General features: G+C 39.8%; 1 protein-coding gene across 1 annotated transcript in view; it reads left to right on the top strand.

Annotated features, from left to right (window-relative positions):
* ZNF638 (zinc finger protein 638) overlaps nucleotides 1-16,333 on the top strand; it is a 147,362-nt gene that overhangs the window by 129,859 nt on the left and 1,170 nt on the right. Inside the window, 8 exon segments of the mRNA XM_021001129.2 lie at nucleotides 2,135-2,864; nucleotides 2,867-3,400; nucleotides 4,055-4,120; nucleotides 7,292-8,264; nucleotides 8,733-8,804; nucleotides 10,406-10,507; nucleotides 13,320-13,388; nucleotides 14,297-14,415. Coding sequence (XP_020856788.1) covers nucleotides 2,135-2,864; nucleotides 2,867-3,400; nucleotides 4,055-4,120; nucleotides 7,292-8,264; nucleotides 8,733-8,804; nucleotides 10,406-10,507; nucleotides 13,320-13,388; nucleotides 14,297-14,415 — 2,665 coding nt within the window.

Below are 16,333 nucleotides of genomic sequence, written 5' to 3'. Positions count from 1 at the left end.
TTGTTTTTTGTTTTTTGAGAAGAAAACTTGCACCTTTGGAGCCCAACATTTAAAAACAAAGATGGAAAAATAATGCCATTTTCATGAATGGTTGATATGCTTTTATAGTATAGCAGTATTCCCTTTTGAAAATGTAGAACTTCTGTATTAACGTTTACAGTGTTGTGAAGATGACAGATTTTCTTAATGAAAATTTCTAACGTAGAAGAGTCGGAAAATGAATGCACATCTTGGGATTAGGGACTAAAACCATTTTTCACTGCCTTTCTGACCCAGTGAACCACAGTTGTGTTGTTTTTTTTTTTGGTCAGTTCCTTAGGGCTCACATGTAGTCCAATAATTGAGGAATGGAATGGAGCACTTGTGCCTAGAAGTGAATCTCACAATTGAAGATGAAAGTGTATTTGGAAAGTTAGTTTTCAGGCATCTACTTTGCCAGGCTTTCTTGGCTTTATCCTATTTCTCTTTATTGGCGTATCAATTCATTTACACTTAATCCCAGCAAGTTGGAGCTGTTATCCTCAGTCCCAGGTGTTTATGAGGGCTGAATTGTTCTTCCAGTGGTGAAAAGCTGGATTTCACACATAAACAAGATGTTGCTTGCACCATGGAATTAGATTTCCAGAGCTTTAGTTGTCATTACAGCTTTTCAGGACAGTGGAAGATTTTTTTGAATGTGGTCATTGATCTGTAAGAGACTTGGTCTCCTTTTTTGAGGCCTGAACCTGCCACTTTTAGGGAGAAGATGACAATGCTCCAATTCCACCAACTGGACTCCCAGGTCGCAGTAAGCATTTGCTTTTTATGATGCACTAAGACCTTTTTGGAGGATGATCCTAATTAGCATTGGATATCTGCTTCATTACCTGAGGAGAATATAGGGAAAGATAGTTTGTTACCTGAGCTATGGAAAGCTCAAAACTTAACTCTTCTCTGAAAAGCATGAGACGTCGTAAATCCTTTCATCTCTTAAAGCACAAAAGGGAAAAAAGGAATGTTCCTTTCTGTTCAATATTCATGCCATCTGACTATCTCTTGCTTTGGGGCACACCTTCCTCCAAGTTTGCTGCTTTTAATGGTGCGTGAATGCATGTCACTTCATTTTTGATAGCATATTGGCTATTCAAGATAAGCAGTGATCTGTGAAGTATTAATGAAAAGATAGTTCTTTGGGTCTTGTCCCAAGGACAAGAGTCGGAGAAGTAGGCATTAAATAAATGTTGACAAAAAAAGGAAAATAGTGGTTCATAGAATTTTAAAGGAAGCATTTGACTTCCATTTTCCTTCGCATATATAGCTGAAGATTCTTCCTTCAGTTTTCTCACATTCTGGTAATCTGATATTTCACAAATTTTCCTCCATCTTGAATTCTCTTTAGAAAGTCTTTTATAGGGAAACCTAATTTCTGGTGGAAGTGTTCTTTAAAGTATTCTTTAAAAACAAACAAAAAGAGAAATTCTTTACCTTCCCAACCTTGGAAACTGAAGGCAAACTCATAGCCAGTCTGATGACCCCTACCCCAAAACAAGGGTGACATGTTTGTTACATGTTACTTTTCTCTCCTCCCCCCTTTCTACCAGTTTCCAGTTGTACCTTTTTAGAGGTGGTCTAGTCAGATGAAACATTCTTTATGCAAGGTTGGTAGAGAGTTAGAGCTTTTTAGGTCGCCACTTTTTGGGAAATGGGCTCTTTATAGTAAATTGAAATGTTTTCGATGGGGGAGGGCAATGTTTTATGCACCTGCCTATATACACATGTCCAGCCTCCTAAAAATCAGATGCCAACTTGATCTTGGAAAAAAAACAAACTGCTCCTAGGTCAAAGCCCTTGTTAAATAAACAAAAATAATGAGCAGAACAGTCTTACTTGTACAAGTAATTTCCCTTGATCTATAAGGAAGCTTTCCATTCTAAGGAGGATTTCTTTTTTAAAAAATTAAATTGTTCACTGATTTGCCTCAAATATTTTTAACCATTTTAACGCTGATAGGCTAGATTTCCCAATGCTAATTGCTAATGCATCAGGAAATCTTAACCGTTGGCGTCAGGAGGGTTATTTATAATGGTTGAATTCTCATCATAGTTTGATTTTTGTTTGTTTTTTGTTTGTGTTTTTTGTTTTTAAATACCTTTAGCCCTGACTTGAAAAACAATCCAGTTGATGAAAGTGAGGTGCATACAGCAGCTGATAGTTCCTCAGTTAAGCCTAGTGAAATCAAGGAAGAGACCATCCCAAATCCCGTCCTCCAAACAGAGCCTTCCACATTGCAGGAAGACACTTCCAAGGGAGAACTTGAAAGAGGAGCAGTGTGTGACTCTGACTCAGCTCCTGGAAAGGTGGAGGTGGAAGTACAGATGGAGGAGGCAGAGCTGGGGAATCCTGACGGCGCCTCTGCCCTGGGCAAGACTGAATTTACACGGGACCGTACAGAGAATTCCACGTTTACTCCTCAGGACAACGTGGCTGATCTGGAGAAGGAAGAGATGGTCAAAGTTAAAGCTGAACTAGAACCAGGTCCCTTCAGTGGGCCATGTATGGAAGAAAAGGACAGTAAACAAAAGGTGGAAGAGTCTCTTCCTGAGACTGAAGATGCCCACAGTGTGGAGAAGTCTGGAAACACCCTTTCAGAGTCTATTGGAGAAATAGCCGCAGACATGGAAACACTTGAAGCCGGTTCAGAAGTGGTGCCTCCTCTTTCTCCCATGGTCACAATACAAGGAGCTTCTACTGGGAATGAGAAGTTAGCAGTAAGCAAAGAGGAAATTTGTGATAAAAACACCCTGGAGGAAAAGGAGGGCAAGGTGATTGAATTCAAGGACACTAGAATTGAGCTGAAAGCTGCGCTGGAAATAGGGCCAGAAAGGAAACTGAAAAGAATGTAGCTGAGGATGCATCAGGTGTGGAGAAGTCTGAAAAGATTGTCGTGGGGACAAGAGAGAAAGCAGCAGAGACCAAGGAACACGCGAATAAAGGAGTGGGCCAAGCTAGTAAGCCTGACGAAATGAGTAAAACCAGTGTGCAAGTGGTGTCAAATGCCTCCTCCAGCAAACTGAGCTCCAAGCCTGGGGCTTCCACCCCAAGCACGCTCAAGACAAAAGTGGCCAGTCAGAAGAGTGAGGTAAAAATGGAAGATCAGAGGACATGCTCGAAGCTTTTGCCCAGAAGCCAAGCAAGCATGGACAAGAAGCTCCTGGGCAAAGACATGGGCTCCTTTAGACCTGCTGTTGCCAGGTCCACCCTGGGTGAAAGCAGCAAATCTAAAGCTTCTCCCAGCGGCGTAGCCAGAGGCAGTGGGCGGACCTCAGTTCCACAAGACAAGGATTACAGGGCTCTTACAAAACAGTCTCAAGAAACAGAGACTAGACCTGCCACCATGAAACGGGATGACAGCGGCAATAAGGTGAGAAAAGGCAGGAAGGCCGGCTCGGTGTAATTGTCAAGTAACTAACTCTGCTTCTCCAGCTATGGAGTAGACTGTGTAAATATGCTTTCACGTCCCCTTCCCCGAGTCCCCACTCCTTTTCCTTCAGAATAGCTGGTTTTAGGCCACAAGTCGGAAGGGACTTTTCAGCACGACAGGTAATTTGTTCATTTGCGTTGCTAACAGCTTTGGTGCAGCATTTGAGTAACAGGTTTGAAAAGTGTTATATGGATCAGGTTCTGTCAGGGAGGACACATTTTCTTTTTTAAAATTTCTATGCAGTGAATCTCCTAAATCTTATTTCTGCCAGTCTGCCTCTTGATGGGGGGAGGAAAGTTTTTGTCTCCTTTTGTGAATTGTAGCTTCCTTTTTATATCCAATCACAGATCACCTACACAGGGATTGGTTTCAGGGAGAAGAAATCTTTATCTGATATTAATGATGACTTTGTTTCAGAGACTTGGCCTATGTTAAGTGATTGATGGCTTAGTTTTATACGTAAGCATAAACAATTAATTGAGTCCACCATGAGACCATGTTAATTGCACTTGATTTAATGTTTTGGTTCTTTAAAGAAGACTGACTACCTGATTGTCTGTCCTGTGTTTCTTCATCCCTTGTCTAATCTTTCAGACTTCTGCTGGGCAGAACACTAAGAATCCTAAAGGCAGCTCTGGTAAAACTGCCAAACCTAGAGAGGTAAGGACTGACCCTTCTGTCTCACCCCTGTCCCCCACCTTGGGAGGATTCTATGTGAAAAAGTATGTGGGGGAAACAGAAAGGGTGGTGAAGAAGAAGTACTCGACTTAAATGAAGCTTTGTTTTTATTAGCTTAGAGCTCTTATATTAGACCCTTCAGGGACTAGAGGAAAGAATCATGAATCTATTACCAGTCTTAATAAGTCCATGAAACACCATAAGTTGAGTATTGTAGCTCTAGGGAGGTGTAGATAATTTAATTGAACTATTCCTGATTTATTCTCCCCCACCCCCACCCTTTTGAAAACTAAATAAAACAAATTCTGAGTCTTCCTACCTTGGCCAACCTGGAAGTATAGGGGTGGTTTGTATGAGTCCCATTGTGATCAACATGGGAGCTTTTAGTCTATTCTGTTTCTCACCTAGGATTTTTTTAACCCTCCATAGGCCAGCCCCTGCTCCCAGGGCCTCACCATATTGATGCCTGACTTAGTGCAGACACCTGATCAACTTAGATAATGGTGGCTGCTTAGAACTGAGATCAAGAGAGCCACCAGCCTCGGTCTCCCTGTTAGCTGGAGGGGGCCAAGTTACAGGCTGCACCACCATGCTCAGTTCTTAGTTGTTTCAGAGATGCAGCCATTATTCAGGGTGAGCAGAAAAACCTGCTTCAGAGTGATATTGTAAGGGTAGAAGAGGGACAAGGTGAAACAACACGTGTGAGGTACATGGGTATCTCTGCAGGCAGAGTGTAATCTGTGCCATGACACTACCTTATAAGGAAACCAATTTCATGTTGTATTTTGGCTCCCCTTAATGAATAATAGTATAGTTTGATTTTAATTTCATAGAATGATTCCTTTTCTCGTGTACCTTTTTCATTTTAGGGTCTGTGTTTTGACTATTTGAAGCATATTTTCCCATGCCTGTTTCACTTTATTCTTTTCTTTAATAGACTAAATATTGGTTTAATTGTGGGGAGATACTTTGTGTTCCTATCCTATCTAAAATTAGGTACAGACTAATAGTTTGGGGGTTTTGTTTGAAAAGCAGATGGAAAAATCATAATTCATTCCATTAACTTAGTAACACAGATCTTTGGTTTTTTAGTGTTTTCTTTTTTTAATGTAACAGTTCCCCGCCCCCTGCGCCCCCCCCCCCCGCTTTTCTTTTCAGTAAGACCTCTCTACTCTGCAAATGCAGAGAGGTTGCTTAGTTTGAATTAGAAGGGACCTTAAAAATCTTTTAATCCAACCCACACAGAGATTGGGAGACCTGAATGGTTAATATAGCTAATTAGTGGCAGATTGGGGTTGAGAATCTGTGGTCCCCTGATTTGAAATGTCTTGTTCTTGTATTGCCTTTCTGTACACTGTACCAGATCTGGTCAGTCTTAAAGTTTGGGGTTGGGGAAGACAGAACATGTCACCCCAGGGGAGAGAGAAGACAGTACTTGGAATGTTCTAGTTAAAGGTGCAAGTAATTCAAGGAGTCTCTCTTGGTGGGATTTATTTTCTTTAATTGAGAACTTATTCTCCCCTCCTCCAATCCCTCCATTATATGACTTCCAAAATAATATTGTTAAAAGCAGACTACTCGTGGAACTGCCCTCTCAAACTCTCTGGCTTTTTATCACCTCTAGGACAAACTCCTCAGCCTGTTTTCCCCCTGACATTTAGAAAGAAGATGATAGTGATCCTTTCCTTAAGAAGTATGCCATTTTTCTCATTTATATATATTTTCATATCACCTACATCTCTCAGTATATCTCTCTGTTATCCCCTGCCCAGTGTTGGTATCCCTAGTAACAAAGATTGTAAAAGAAAGACAGTTCAGGAAAACCAGTGAGCAAGTTAAGTGTGGGAGCATCTGTGATAGTCCCTCATTTCTTCAGAGTAGAGGAGGAGGTACTTTTTCTTTTGTTTTTTGTTTTTTTGCTAGCCTATTATTTAAAGTTCTTCTTCATAGGGCTTCCAACTACTTTTCATCTGATTCTTGTGTATTGCAGCCAGAATGGGCCACTGTCTGTTCTCTGAACTCGACATTTCACCTCCATACAGGCTGTTCTCCTTGGTACCCTTCCTCACCTCCTTAGAACTTAACAAGGCTCAACTCAGTTGCCAATTAATATGGTTAGCCACTCTCCCTTTCCTGAAGTTACTAAATGTTCTCTCTCTCTCTCCTTAAATTATCTTATATTTACATGTCTGACAATGCATTGATAGTACATTGAGGCCAGGGACTAGTTTCTCTCTAGTTAATAACTTCTCTCAAGTGTTTTTTTTTTTTTAGCATCGTTGATCTCCCACCATTGATTCCAACCTTATAACAAAAATTTGAGCAAAACTCCAACAACAAAATAAGAGTGTATGGCAGCATGTGCAACATTCTGTGTCCATAGTCCCCTCCCTCACCTGTCTTTGTATCATATAGTGCCTAACACATTGCCTTTCTTGAATATAGTGAGTAGGCATTTAACAGCTACTTGAATTCTAAATTAATTTCATTAAGAAAAAAGAGTATACAGATTCATTCTGTTTCTGAATTTAAAGTTTAATCTTTGATTCAATAAATAGTGTAAGATTCATGTCTTTTGTCATTTTATCTTTCTGGGCATATTTGAATCTATTAATTCAGAGATCATTTGGATCACATTTAACATATTGGAGTAGTTCATGTTATTGCAGGACCTTAAAAAGATACACATAGAAGCATCTTTGGATGATGCTTTAGGTATAAAACTTTTAAAAATAAATAGCTGATATATCCAGTAAGATGTGGCTTGCAGTTTTATGACCACATAAAATAATGGATGGCTTAAGGTTTTTATAAGATGAGATTCCTTTCATCATATAGGAAAGCTCTTTAGGTTAATAATCATGGAATAAGAATGCCATTATAAATGCTTTATCAGTGGGTTAGAAACTATAGTTAACTTATTTTGTCAATCCTCTGAAAGCCTTTAACTCCCCAGGATTGTTAATATTGAAATTGTATTGAAATTATATAAAATAGGAGCACATGTTATTCTCATGAGGCTCAAATGAAACCGCATATTTAAAGCACTACATAAATGCTAGCTGTTTATCGTTTAATAACGATAAGTCAAATGTATCCTAACTAGTTAAGTAGCTAGTTGTAGTTTATACCATTATGCTTTTACTTTTTCAGGAGGAAGAGCTGTTTCCATTTAATTTGGATGAGTTTGTTACCGTGGATGAAGTTATAGAAGAGGTAGACCCTTCTCAAGTCAAGCAGAATGCACCAAAAGGAAAAAAGAAAGAACTTACCAAGAATCCTCCTTCCTCTGAGATTAACTTAAAAAGAAGGAAAGGGAAAAGCTCAGTGTCTTGTGTTGCTGAGAGCGAGTTGTCTTTTGTTACGTTGGACGAGATTGGTGAAGAAGAAGATGCTGCTGCTCACCTGACCATCGAGTCTAACTTGGAAACGAAAGCTCTGGTCACTGTAGATGAAGTGAATGACGAAGAAGAGCTCAATGTGGAAGAAATGGTTAAAAATGCCAATTCCTTGCTTACTTTAGATGAGATCATTGAGCAGGATGATTGCACTTCCCATGGTGAACCTAAAGATGTCACTATTTTGTCAGTGGATGAAGAGCGAGATCTTCTGAAGAGGGAACCCCTCGTCACTGTGGATGAAATTGGAGAGGTAGAAGAGCTGCCTTTAAATGAGTCAGCAGATATCAGTTTTGCCCCTCTAAATCCCAAGGAAGAAGAAAATGCTGTGAGGGAGTCCATTGGCTTCATCTCTTCCCAGGTGCCTGAAGACCCAACTACTTTAGTTACAGTAGATGAAATACAAGATGACAGCAGTGATGTCCATTTAGTGACTTTAGATGAAGTGACAGAAGAAGATGAAGAGTCTTTGGCAGACTTTAACAACCTTAAAGAGGAGCTTAATTTTGTTACTGTTGATGAAGTTGGAGAAGAGGAAGAGGGAGAGAATGACTTAAAAGTTGAGACAGCTAGAAAAGATGTTTGCCCTTTGGCTAAAACAGCAGGCATTAAGAAGAAAACTATAGTCACCAAGCAGGAAAAGCCTAAAGCTTTGTACCAAGTGGGCCAGATTAATGAGGAGCTTCTAGAAAAAGACCCCAAAACTATGACTGAACGACACCTAGCAGGTAGGAACTAAGGAATGGTGTGTTTTTCTCTCTTGTTCTTTTTTAAAGATCAAAGTTTTGTCATAGTAAGCACTGAATAAGTGTTTGTTGACTCGACTTTTTCTGTTTTAAAAATTATCTGAAGTGAATCTCCTAAAAGTTATTTCTGCCCCTTTGCCTCTGAATTGGAAGTTTTGTGTCCCTTTTGTAAATTGATAGCTTCTTTTTATTAAATCTCATTAATGGCCCTGCACTGGAATTTGTTTTAACATCAAAATGCTTTGAATTTGAGGAAAGTCAATGGTATTTTAACAAATACATTTTTAAAATATTTTAACAAAAAGGCACTTTAACAAAAAACATGTTGGCATGCTATGTGAATAGTTTTTTGGCCATGGGCTAGTAAGAGCCTAGAAAGAGTTAACACTCACGGGTTATTGCATGGCCTGATTAAATATATTAAAGACACTCATCCTTGCTTAATTTCAGAGCAAAGCATGACCCAAGGTGCTTCACCTCAAGAGAAGGGGATAAAGCCAGAGAGCAAGCAAGAACACTCAGGTAGGAACTAGAGCAAAAACCAGTAGCCTTCCACTGACTTAGAAGAGAGAGCTCTTCAGTGCCCCTTGTTCATTCAAATCAGACATGGTAGGGCAGCAGAGTCCGGCTGGCATATTACCAGCACAGCCAAGGCTCCAAATGGGGTCCTTGCTTCTCTTCCCTGACTGCCCAAAGGATATCCCTTGGTGGAGGGCCCATTGGCATATCCAGCTTAGTGGGGCTCAAGGTCTTCCTCCCCAGCGTTGATTTTACTATTCCTGTCTGGGACACCTGGCTGACATGTCTATGTATTATCTCCCTGAAGGAATGGAAGCAAAGATATTTTCATTTTTTTGTCTTTAGATCTCCAGTGCTGGGCATGTAGTGTGTATTTATTTGGTTTGTCTTCCATGGCCTTTAACCTCCCAGATTCCATCATTTAATGTGATAATGCATGTAAAGTGCTTTGTAAACTTGAAAGCACTTTATACTTGTCAGGTAATAACGGAGCTTGTGCTTCCTCTTCAGTCTGCTGCCCACTCCAGAACAGTCCCTGAGGAGCATCTGGACTTCTCAGGGGTCCACCTACCTCTGCCCTTCTTCCCTTGTTACCCTTCTTACCACTCCAGGTGAATCCTTCTCATGCAGAGGCTCTTATGTTATAACTGCTTCAAACGTTTTTGAGGCAAAATGACATAACTGCTCTGCTTTCAGGGCCCATAACAAACTGGCATCAATTTGTTTTTCCCACAGGTTCTGGTGTGTAGTTCCCACCCTTTTTTTTCCCTATCACACCCATATTCTCTTTTTTTAAGCATTTCATACTGCTTGCTTTTTTTTTTTTGAGTATATGATGAAACCCATGTTACTTTCAAAACTGCCCTCTGCTGTGCATATGAAGAAGTTACTACGGCTGTCTTTTGGGTTTTGGCATCACTCCTGTTACTTCTGCTCAATTCTCCCACCTTCTTGGCATTAAAAGCCAAGAGGAGCAGTAGAAGAACCCTTCTAATATTAATGAGTGTAGTCATGTTTATGACTGAATCCACACAGTGGCTGCGTCCTTCACCTTTCTTTGGCGGGGGAGGTAATACATCTCATCCTTGGTTAGTTTGACCAGAGTTCTTCAGTCTTTCAGAGTGGTTTTTCTTGTCCTCATAGATAAATTGTTCCTTTGGTTGTCCTCCTTTTATTTTGCATCAGGTAATACTACACGAGCCTCTTACATCTTTGTTTCTTACAGCACAGTAATCTTTCATTGGTGTGCCACAATTGTTTGGCCAGCCCCCTGTTCTTTCACAGGCATCTAAGGCAACCCTTAAAAGTCTCCTTTTTTATTTTGCGTTTTTCTCTCCTTCGAACCCACCTTCAGAATCAGGAAGGGTTTTTTGTAGCTTTCTTTTCCCTGAGTGCTGTCCTTTTTAGCCTTTCCCCTGCCCCCGAAAGGTCCCCATTACCACTCTGTGCACATAGAGAAAAAAGGAAAAGAAAAAAATTTCCACTACAGGTTTCTGGAACAGAAGGGCGAAATGTATACTACTAATCAGATTTTCTTTCTTTTGAAAATCCAGGGTTTGCTACTACAACATTAAGTTATTCATCTCTTTCACTTCTCTTTAAAGCCAAAACTTCAGCTAAGAGAAGTAGAACCAAGAAAATGCCATCATCAGAGAATTTTGCTACATCAGAACCACCCAAACTAGAAGAGGCTTCGGTGAATATAGGTAAGACAGGGCTGTAAGAAAGTGAAGGTCCAGTACCAGTTATCTGGGTAGGGCTAGAGTCAGAGTCAGAAGGGACCCACATCTGAATAGGAACCACTTCAATGACATTATGAACAAGGCAAGCTTATAGTTGAAGGTTCTCAGTGAGAGGGGTGGGGACATTCCTATCTAAGGTAATTCTCCTGAGTGTTCAGTTTATTAGGATCAAGCCTAAATCTGCTTCACTTTAATTTCTGTTGTTCCTCATTCTTTCTTATGGGACCAAACAAGCCTCAGCCTTCTTCCACATGGCAGTACATCAGCTGCTTGAGGAGGCAGGCCCTCCTGTCTCTCTCTGTCCCTCCACTTCCCTTTAAGCTAAACCTAGTCACACAACTTAGAGTAGGTAACTGACCATTTAGAAAAGAAATTGACTCAGAAGGTCTTTTCATATTTAGCCAACAGTAGAAATTTTTGAAGTGAGATGCTTTTCAAACCTTAGGGGGGAAAAGTGAAAAGACAGACCAGTAGGAGAAGCCTCAAGTAGCCATTTAATCACTTGATCCAAAAAACATGCTCATATGCAGAGCTTCTTAAATTGACCAATGTCCTTGTTGGTGCTTATAGCCAAAAGTACGGATACAGCCAGACAAAAAGACCATACAAATCAAATGTGAGCAGGTAGGAGTAATAGCCTGCATACATAGTCTAATGAAGTCGAGGTTATAGAGCTAACGTGAGAGCTTCTGTGTGTGTAGCACAGTGTGAATGCAAGACAAGTAGTGCAGTGGTCCTTGCCCTTAGAGAGCTTACATAGCTGGAGATATGAGACAGAATCACAGGAAAATCACAGTACAGGGTGACCAGAAGAGATGTCACCTCTGACCTGGAACACATTGCATCATCCCTCTAGGTCTTAATTTTCAGTTGCGTTGAATGAGGGGATTTGGACTAGATACATCCTTTTCAGTTCTATGATCTTGAAGAACAAGTCTATATTGAAAAAATATGTATTGTCTAGAGTACTTATAGAAACCTTGATGGTGTCACAGTCTGGGAGTGTGGGGAAAGGGCCTCTGTCTGTCAGACTGGTGTGATTCTAGGTCTGCACAGTGGCTAGCATCTGCTTACTGCAATCGGGAGGTTTTAGGATACGTCGTAGTCACTGTTGGTGTTAAAAATTGCATAGAATAGGAAGCTGATTCAGAGAAGTGCGATTATCGAAAAGAAATAGTGCTGTGAGGGATAATAGCTATATACAAATTTCCAGGACATACAGCAATAGACAGTAGTACAGTTTAGATGGATTTGGAACTAGTTAAATGGTTAGACTCGGGAGGCTAAATTAAAGAGTTGATGTCCTTGGAAAAAGGTCAGGCATCTTGCAGGGCAATATATGATTTGTCCTACTCAAAGATTAAAATGTTAAAAGTATGTATGACATCATGGTCCAATTTGTAGAGGACAAAGCCCCAGCACACGTGGTGACAAAGTAGGGACCCAGAAGAGATTGATTAGCTAGAACATTGCACTGAATGGGAGATAAAATTGAATAGAGACAAATGTGAAACCTAGCACATAGTTACCAAAAACAAACTTCTGACAATAACAGGGTGGAAGAAGCACATGGTTAGCCCATAGTTAGCCTGTTTGCAGAAGATCTGGGGATTTTAGTGAACAGCAAACCCAGTAGGAATCTTATCAGGGTGAGAGGCTGCTGTCACACAGATGTGACGGCCCCTCGGTGCTCTGTTGCTACCCTCAAGTTCCCTGCTCTGTATTTTCTTCACTTCTAAAAGGAGAGGCTTGAACAAGATGTTTTCTAGAGTCCCTACCAGCTCTGGATGTTTGATTCTGTGACCACTTGTTAAGACATATTGTGGGAGGTTGGGGATCATGAGGCTGGTTTAGTAACCTGGTACCTGTGAACTTTTTTTTTAGAATTTTATCACAATAACTATTTCAATATAATGTGTTTCCTTTGTAATCTTAGCTATTTTATTTTAAGCATTTAAAAATATGCTGAGAACATGCTCTTAGACTGCACTGAATTGTCAAAAAAGATCCATGACACTGAAAAGGTTAAAAACTTCTGACCTTGAAGTCTCTTGCAATGGAAATTGTACAATTCTGAAGTTTTCCTCATAGCCCATTTGTTTCTGTCCATTTATGGTGGTGTTACAAATTCAGAGCTCCAATTTCTAGTCTATAGATCTTCAGGTCGTGCTATTCTATGTCAGAATGTTTCCTGTGCCTGCACACTTCCTTCCACTTTTAACCTTTAATAAAAAGAACCAGTAAATTTTATCTAGAATTCCAGCATACAGACCATCCAAAGTAATCAATATTTGACTCTCTTTTAGTCAACCTGTTAATTAATCACCCCAACCACAAACTGCCAGATCCTACAGGCAGTTCTTAAAAATGAATCTTGGTTCACCATGCATTTCCTAACTCCAAAAAATTCATAAAAATTATAGTAGAATAGATGATAATTGTTGATGAGAAGATGAAATAAAATAAAACACAGGGGCAGCTAGGTGGGGCAGTGGAGAGAGCACTGGCCGGCCCTGGAGTCAGGAGGACCTGAGTTCAGATCTGGACACATAACTAGCTGTGTCACCCTGGGCAAGTTGCTTAACCCCAATTGCTTCAACAAAAACAAAAAGAAAATGAGCATCACGAAATGAGGTGTAAATCATTGCAGATTTAAAATTCAGAGTGTTTTAAGCAGGGGAGTGGGCTGTTTAGGAGATTAGGAAAATACTAACCTGTATGTGGGGGGGGGGGGTTGTTTTTGTTTGTTGTTTTTTAAACTAAACTGTGATTTTAGTTGAAGAATCTGGATCAGAAGATGCAGAACCAGAGAAAAAAAGAAAGAAAGATGAAGAATCTTCATTAGGCAAGTAAACATCAGACCAGCGCAACAAAAAACATTGTGTCAGGTCCTTTGTGCAGCCATTGGGGGTGATGCTAAGGACGTGGCACATGCACAAGTAATTGATGATACAAAAGTTCGTGAGAGGCACTAAGACAGTGCCGTGTGAGTTCTAAGGTAAAGGTCAAAGTCATCCACGAGAAAGATCATACGAATCTTTTCTTGTCATATGCAGACTTTTAACCAAAGAGTATCCTGGCTAGAAAACTGAGGAACTAACTGTACTGGAGTTGTTTTCGGGAAGTGCCAAAATTCAAGAATTTCCCTTTGTTTTTGTGGGTGGCCTAGTAGGCTGGGTATAAATATGGTAGTGTTAGCTTTGTATCTTTCTTGACATTGAACCATCAGTGGGACTGTCATTTGAATGCCCTTCTCATCTCTTCCCTTTTGGGTAAGAGGGAGACTATATTTTAAATGTGAGTTTGTGGTGTGGTACCTGAGGGCATGTTTTCTCCTGGCTTAATGGTCTGTGACAAGGCTAGCCTTGGGGATAACAGGGTAACAAAGCCAGCCTTGCTGTGAACCACTGTATCTTCAAGCAAGTTGATGTCTTCACAGCATTTTGATTTAAAAAAAAAAACTTCAAAGGGGTGTTGATCGAGTTGGGAGAATTTCTTGGCTTTTTTTTCTAAATATATTGGGACCCTGAACTTCTCTAAGAATCATCTGGAGGCATCTTGTCAGCCTGCCATTTCCCTGGGTTTGATGAGTGCCAAAACATTCTTGTGCCCCTTGAAAGTTCTGGAATATCACAATTTCAAATAATTGTGTTTTTATAGGTTGAGGATACCTAAAAACCGTAATAAAGTTTTTAATACACACACACGTGCGTGCACACACACATCCTTTGTCTTCCTTGTCTTATCTTCCAGATTTAGATTTTCTTATACCGAAGGCTGGTTTCTTCTGTCCAATTTGTTCCCTCTTCTACTCGGATCAGAAAACGATGGCAAATCATTGCAAGAGTGCACGTCACAAGCAGAATACAGAGGTAATGTTCTGACTTCACCGTCTTGAGTCTTTAAGTGGTGCTCAGTCACCATTGGACTGCTTTGAGCACTCCACCCTTTTCACTCCCTTCTGGAGGCTATGTCGTAGTTTAAAGCCTTGTGGCGTCTGTTTTCCCTTCAGTTTCTGTTCAGTTTGGGAGCTCCTTCATAGAGTAGCATGGGACAATGACAGGAGCGGCAAATGGAGAAGTCAGAGTTCAATCCTAGCTCTGCCACTTACTGCCTGTGTGACTTTGGTCAAATCACATGATCTCTCTGGGCCTCCATGGAAAATGGACTAGATAGCCTCTGGGGGTCTCTGTCACTCTACATCTTTGATGATCATTTGTATCTGTCCTCTTACTGCCTTCTAGTGAGGATTTCGTTTATGTTCGTGGATTATGTAATTCCCTCTTTTCTCCAAACATGTAATTTTATATGCCTGATCCAAAGCCTGCCTGAATATTGGGTACCCTCCCTAATCAATGTCCTTAAGAGAATTAGTAAGGCACTCTTCTTTCAGGAAATCAGTACATTCCTAATTTATAAAAGCACAACCAATGAGGAAGAAATAAAAGAAGTTAGTAGGAACTATTTCGAACAATTTAAATTTTAAGCCAATAAAACTGACAGTATAAACGAAAGTGGATGAATGTTTGTGAAGATGTAAAATGCCCAGATCAACAAAACAGAAAAAAAAGTACTAAATAACTCAGTCTTAGGAGAAGAAATTGAAAAAGTCATAAGTGACTACCAAAGGAAAAGAACCTAGAACTGATGAATTTACAGGTGTATCCTATCAAACATTTACAGAACAATTTGAATAGAACAAATTGTTTGGAAAAAATAATAGGAAAAGTCTACCAAATTCCTAGTAAGATACAGATATGGTCTTGATACCTGAACCAGGGAAAGCCAGCACAGAAAACTATCAAACCACTATTCCTAAGGGATATTGGTGTAAAAATGTTAATTAACAAGGAGACTATAATGATGTATTACAAAGGTTATATTGTATTACTAGAAGCTTGATTTATACCAGGAATCCAGGGCTAGTTCACTGTTGGGAAATCTGTAAACGCAATTGGCAATATTTAATACCAATAACAACAAAAGTGATTATATCAGTAGAGACAGAAAAGGCTGTTGATACAACACTTTATTCCTTAATATGATTAATATCTTTTCTAAAAACAAGAATCAGCATTCTCTATAATGGTAATAATTAGATACCTTTCTAATAAGATCAGGAGTAAAGCCAGGATACCGGTGATGGCCATTACTATTCATTATAGTACTAGAACTGCTAGATGTAGCAATGAGACAAAAAAAAGTTAGGCGTAGAATAAGCACAGGCAAACAGGAAACAAAACTCACTTTTGGCAGATGATAAGATGATTTACTTAGAGAACCCTAGAGAGTCAACTAATGGAAAACAATTAGCTTAAAGTTGTAGGATGTAAAATAAACCCACATAAACCATTAATATTTCTATATTTTGGCAGCAAAATCCAACAGGAAGAGAGAAATTCCATTTAAAGTTATTGTAGAAATTAACTACATGAATATAATGACAAAGCACTCTATACAAATACAGGTCTAAATAATTGAAGAAATAGTTAATTGCTCATGGGTGGGAGTATCCTCTCATACCTCTTATTTTGAACCATGCTTGTTATTTACAGTTTTGCCAAATTCACTTTTTGGGTGTGTGTGTGTTTTAGGGTGTTTGGGGATGTGTGGTGGTGGTTGTATGTAAATTTTCCTCTACATTTGTGTACCACAGTTTGTTTAGGCATTCCCCCATCATTGAGTATCTACTTTGTTTCCAGTTCTTTGGTAACACGCAGAAAGTGCTGGCTACAGCTCTTTGTGGTGGCTAAGGATTAGAGGTCGAAGGGATGCCCATCAGTTGGAGAA

Source organism: Phascolarctos cinereus, unplaced genomic scaffold (genome assembly GCF_003287225.1).
Source record: "Phascolarctos cinereus isolate Bilbo 61053 unplaced genomic scaffold, phaCin_HiC Scaffold_2;HRSCAF=192, whole genome shotgun sequence".
In the NCBI taxonomy this organism is placed as follows: Eukaryota; Metazoa; Chordata; class Mammalia; order Diprotodontia; family Phascolarctidae; genus Phascolarctos; species Phascolarctos cinereus.
The sequence above is the reverse complement of the archived record's forward strand: the minus strand, read 5'-3'. Positions and strand labels throughout refer to the sequence as shown.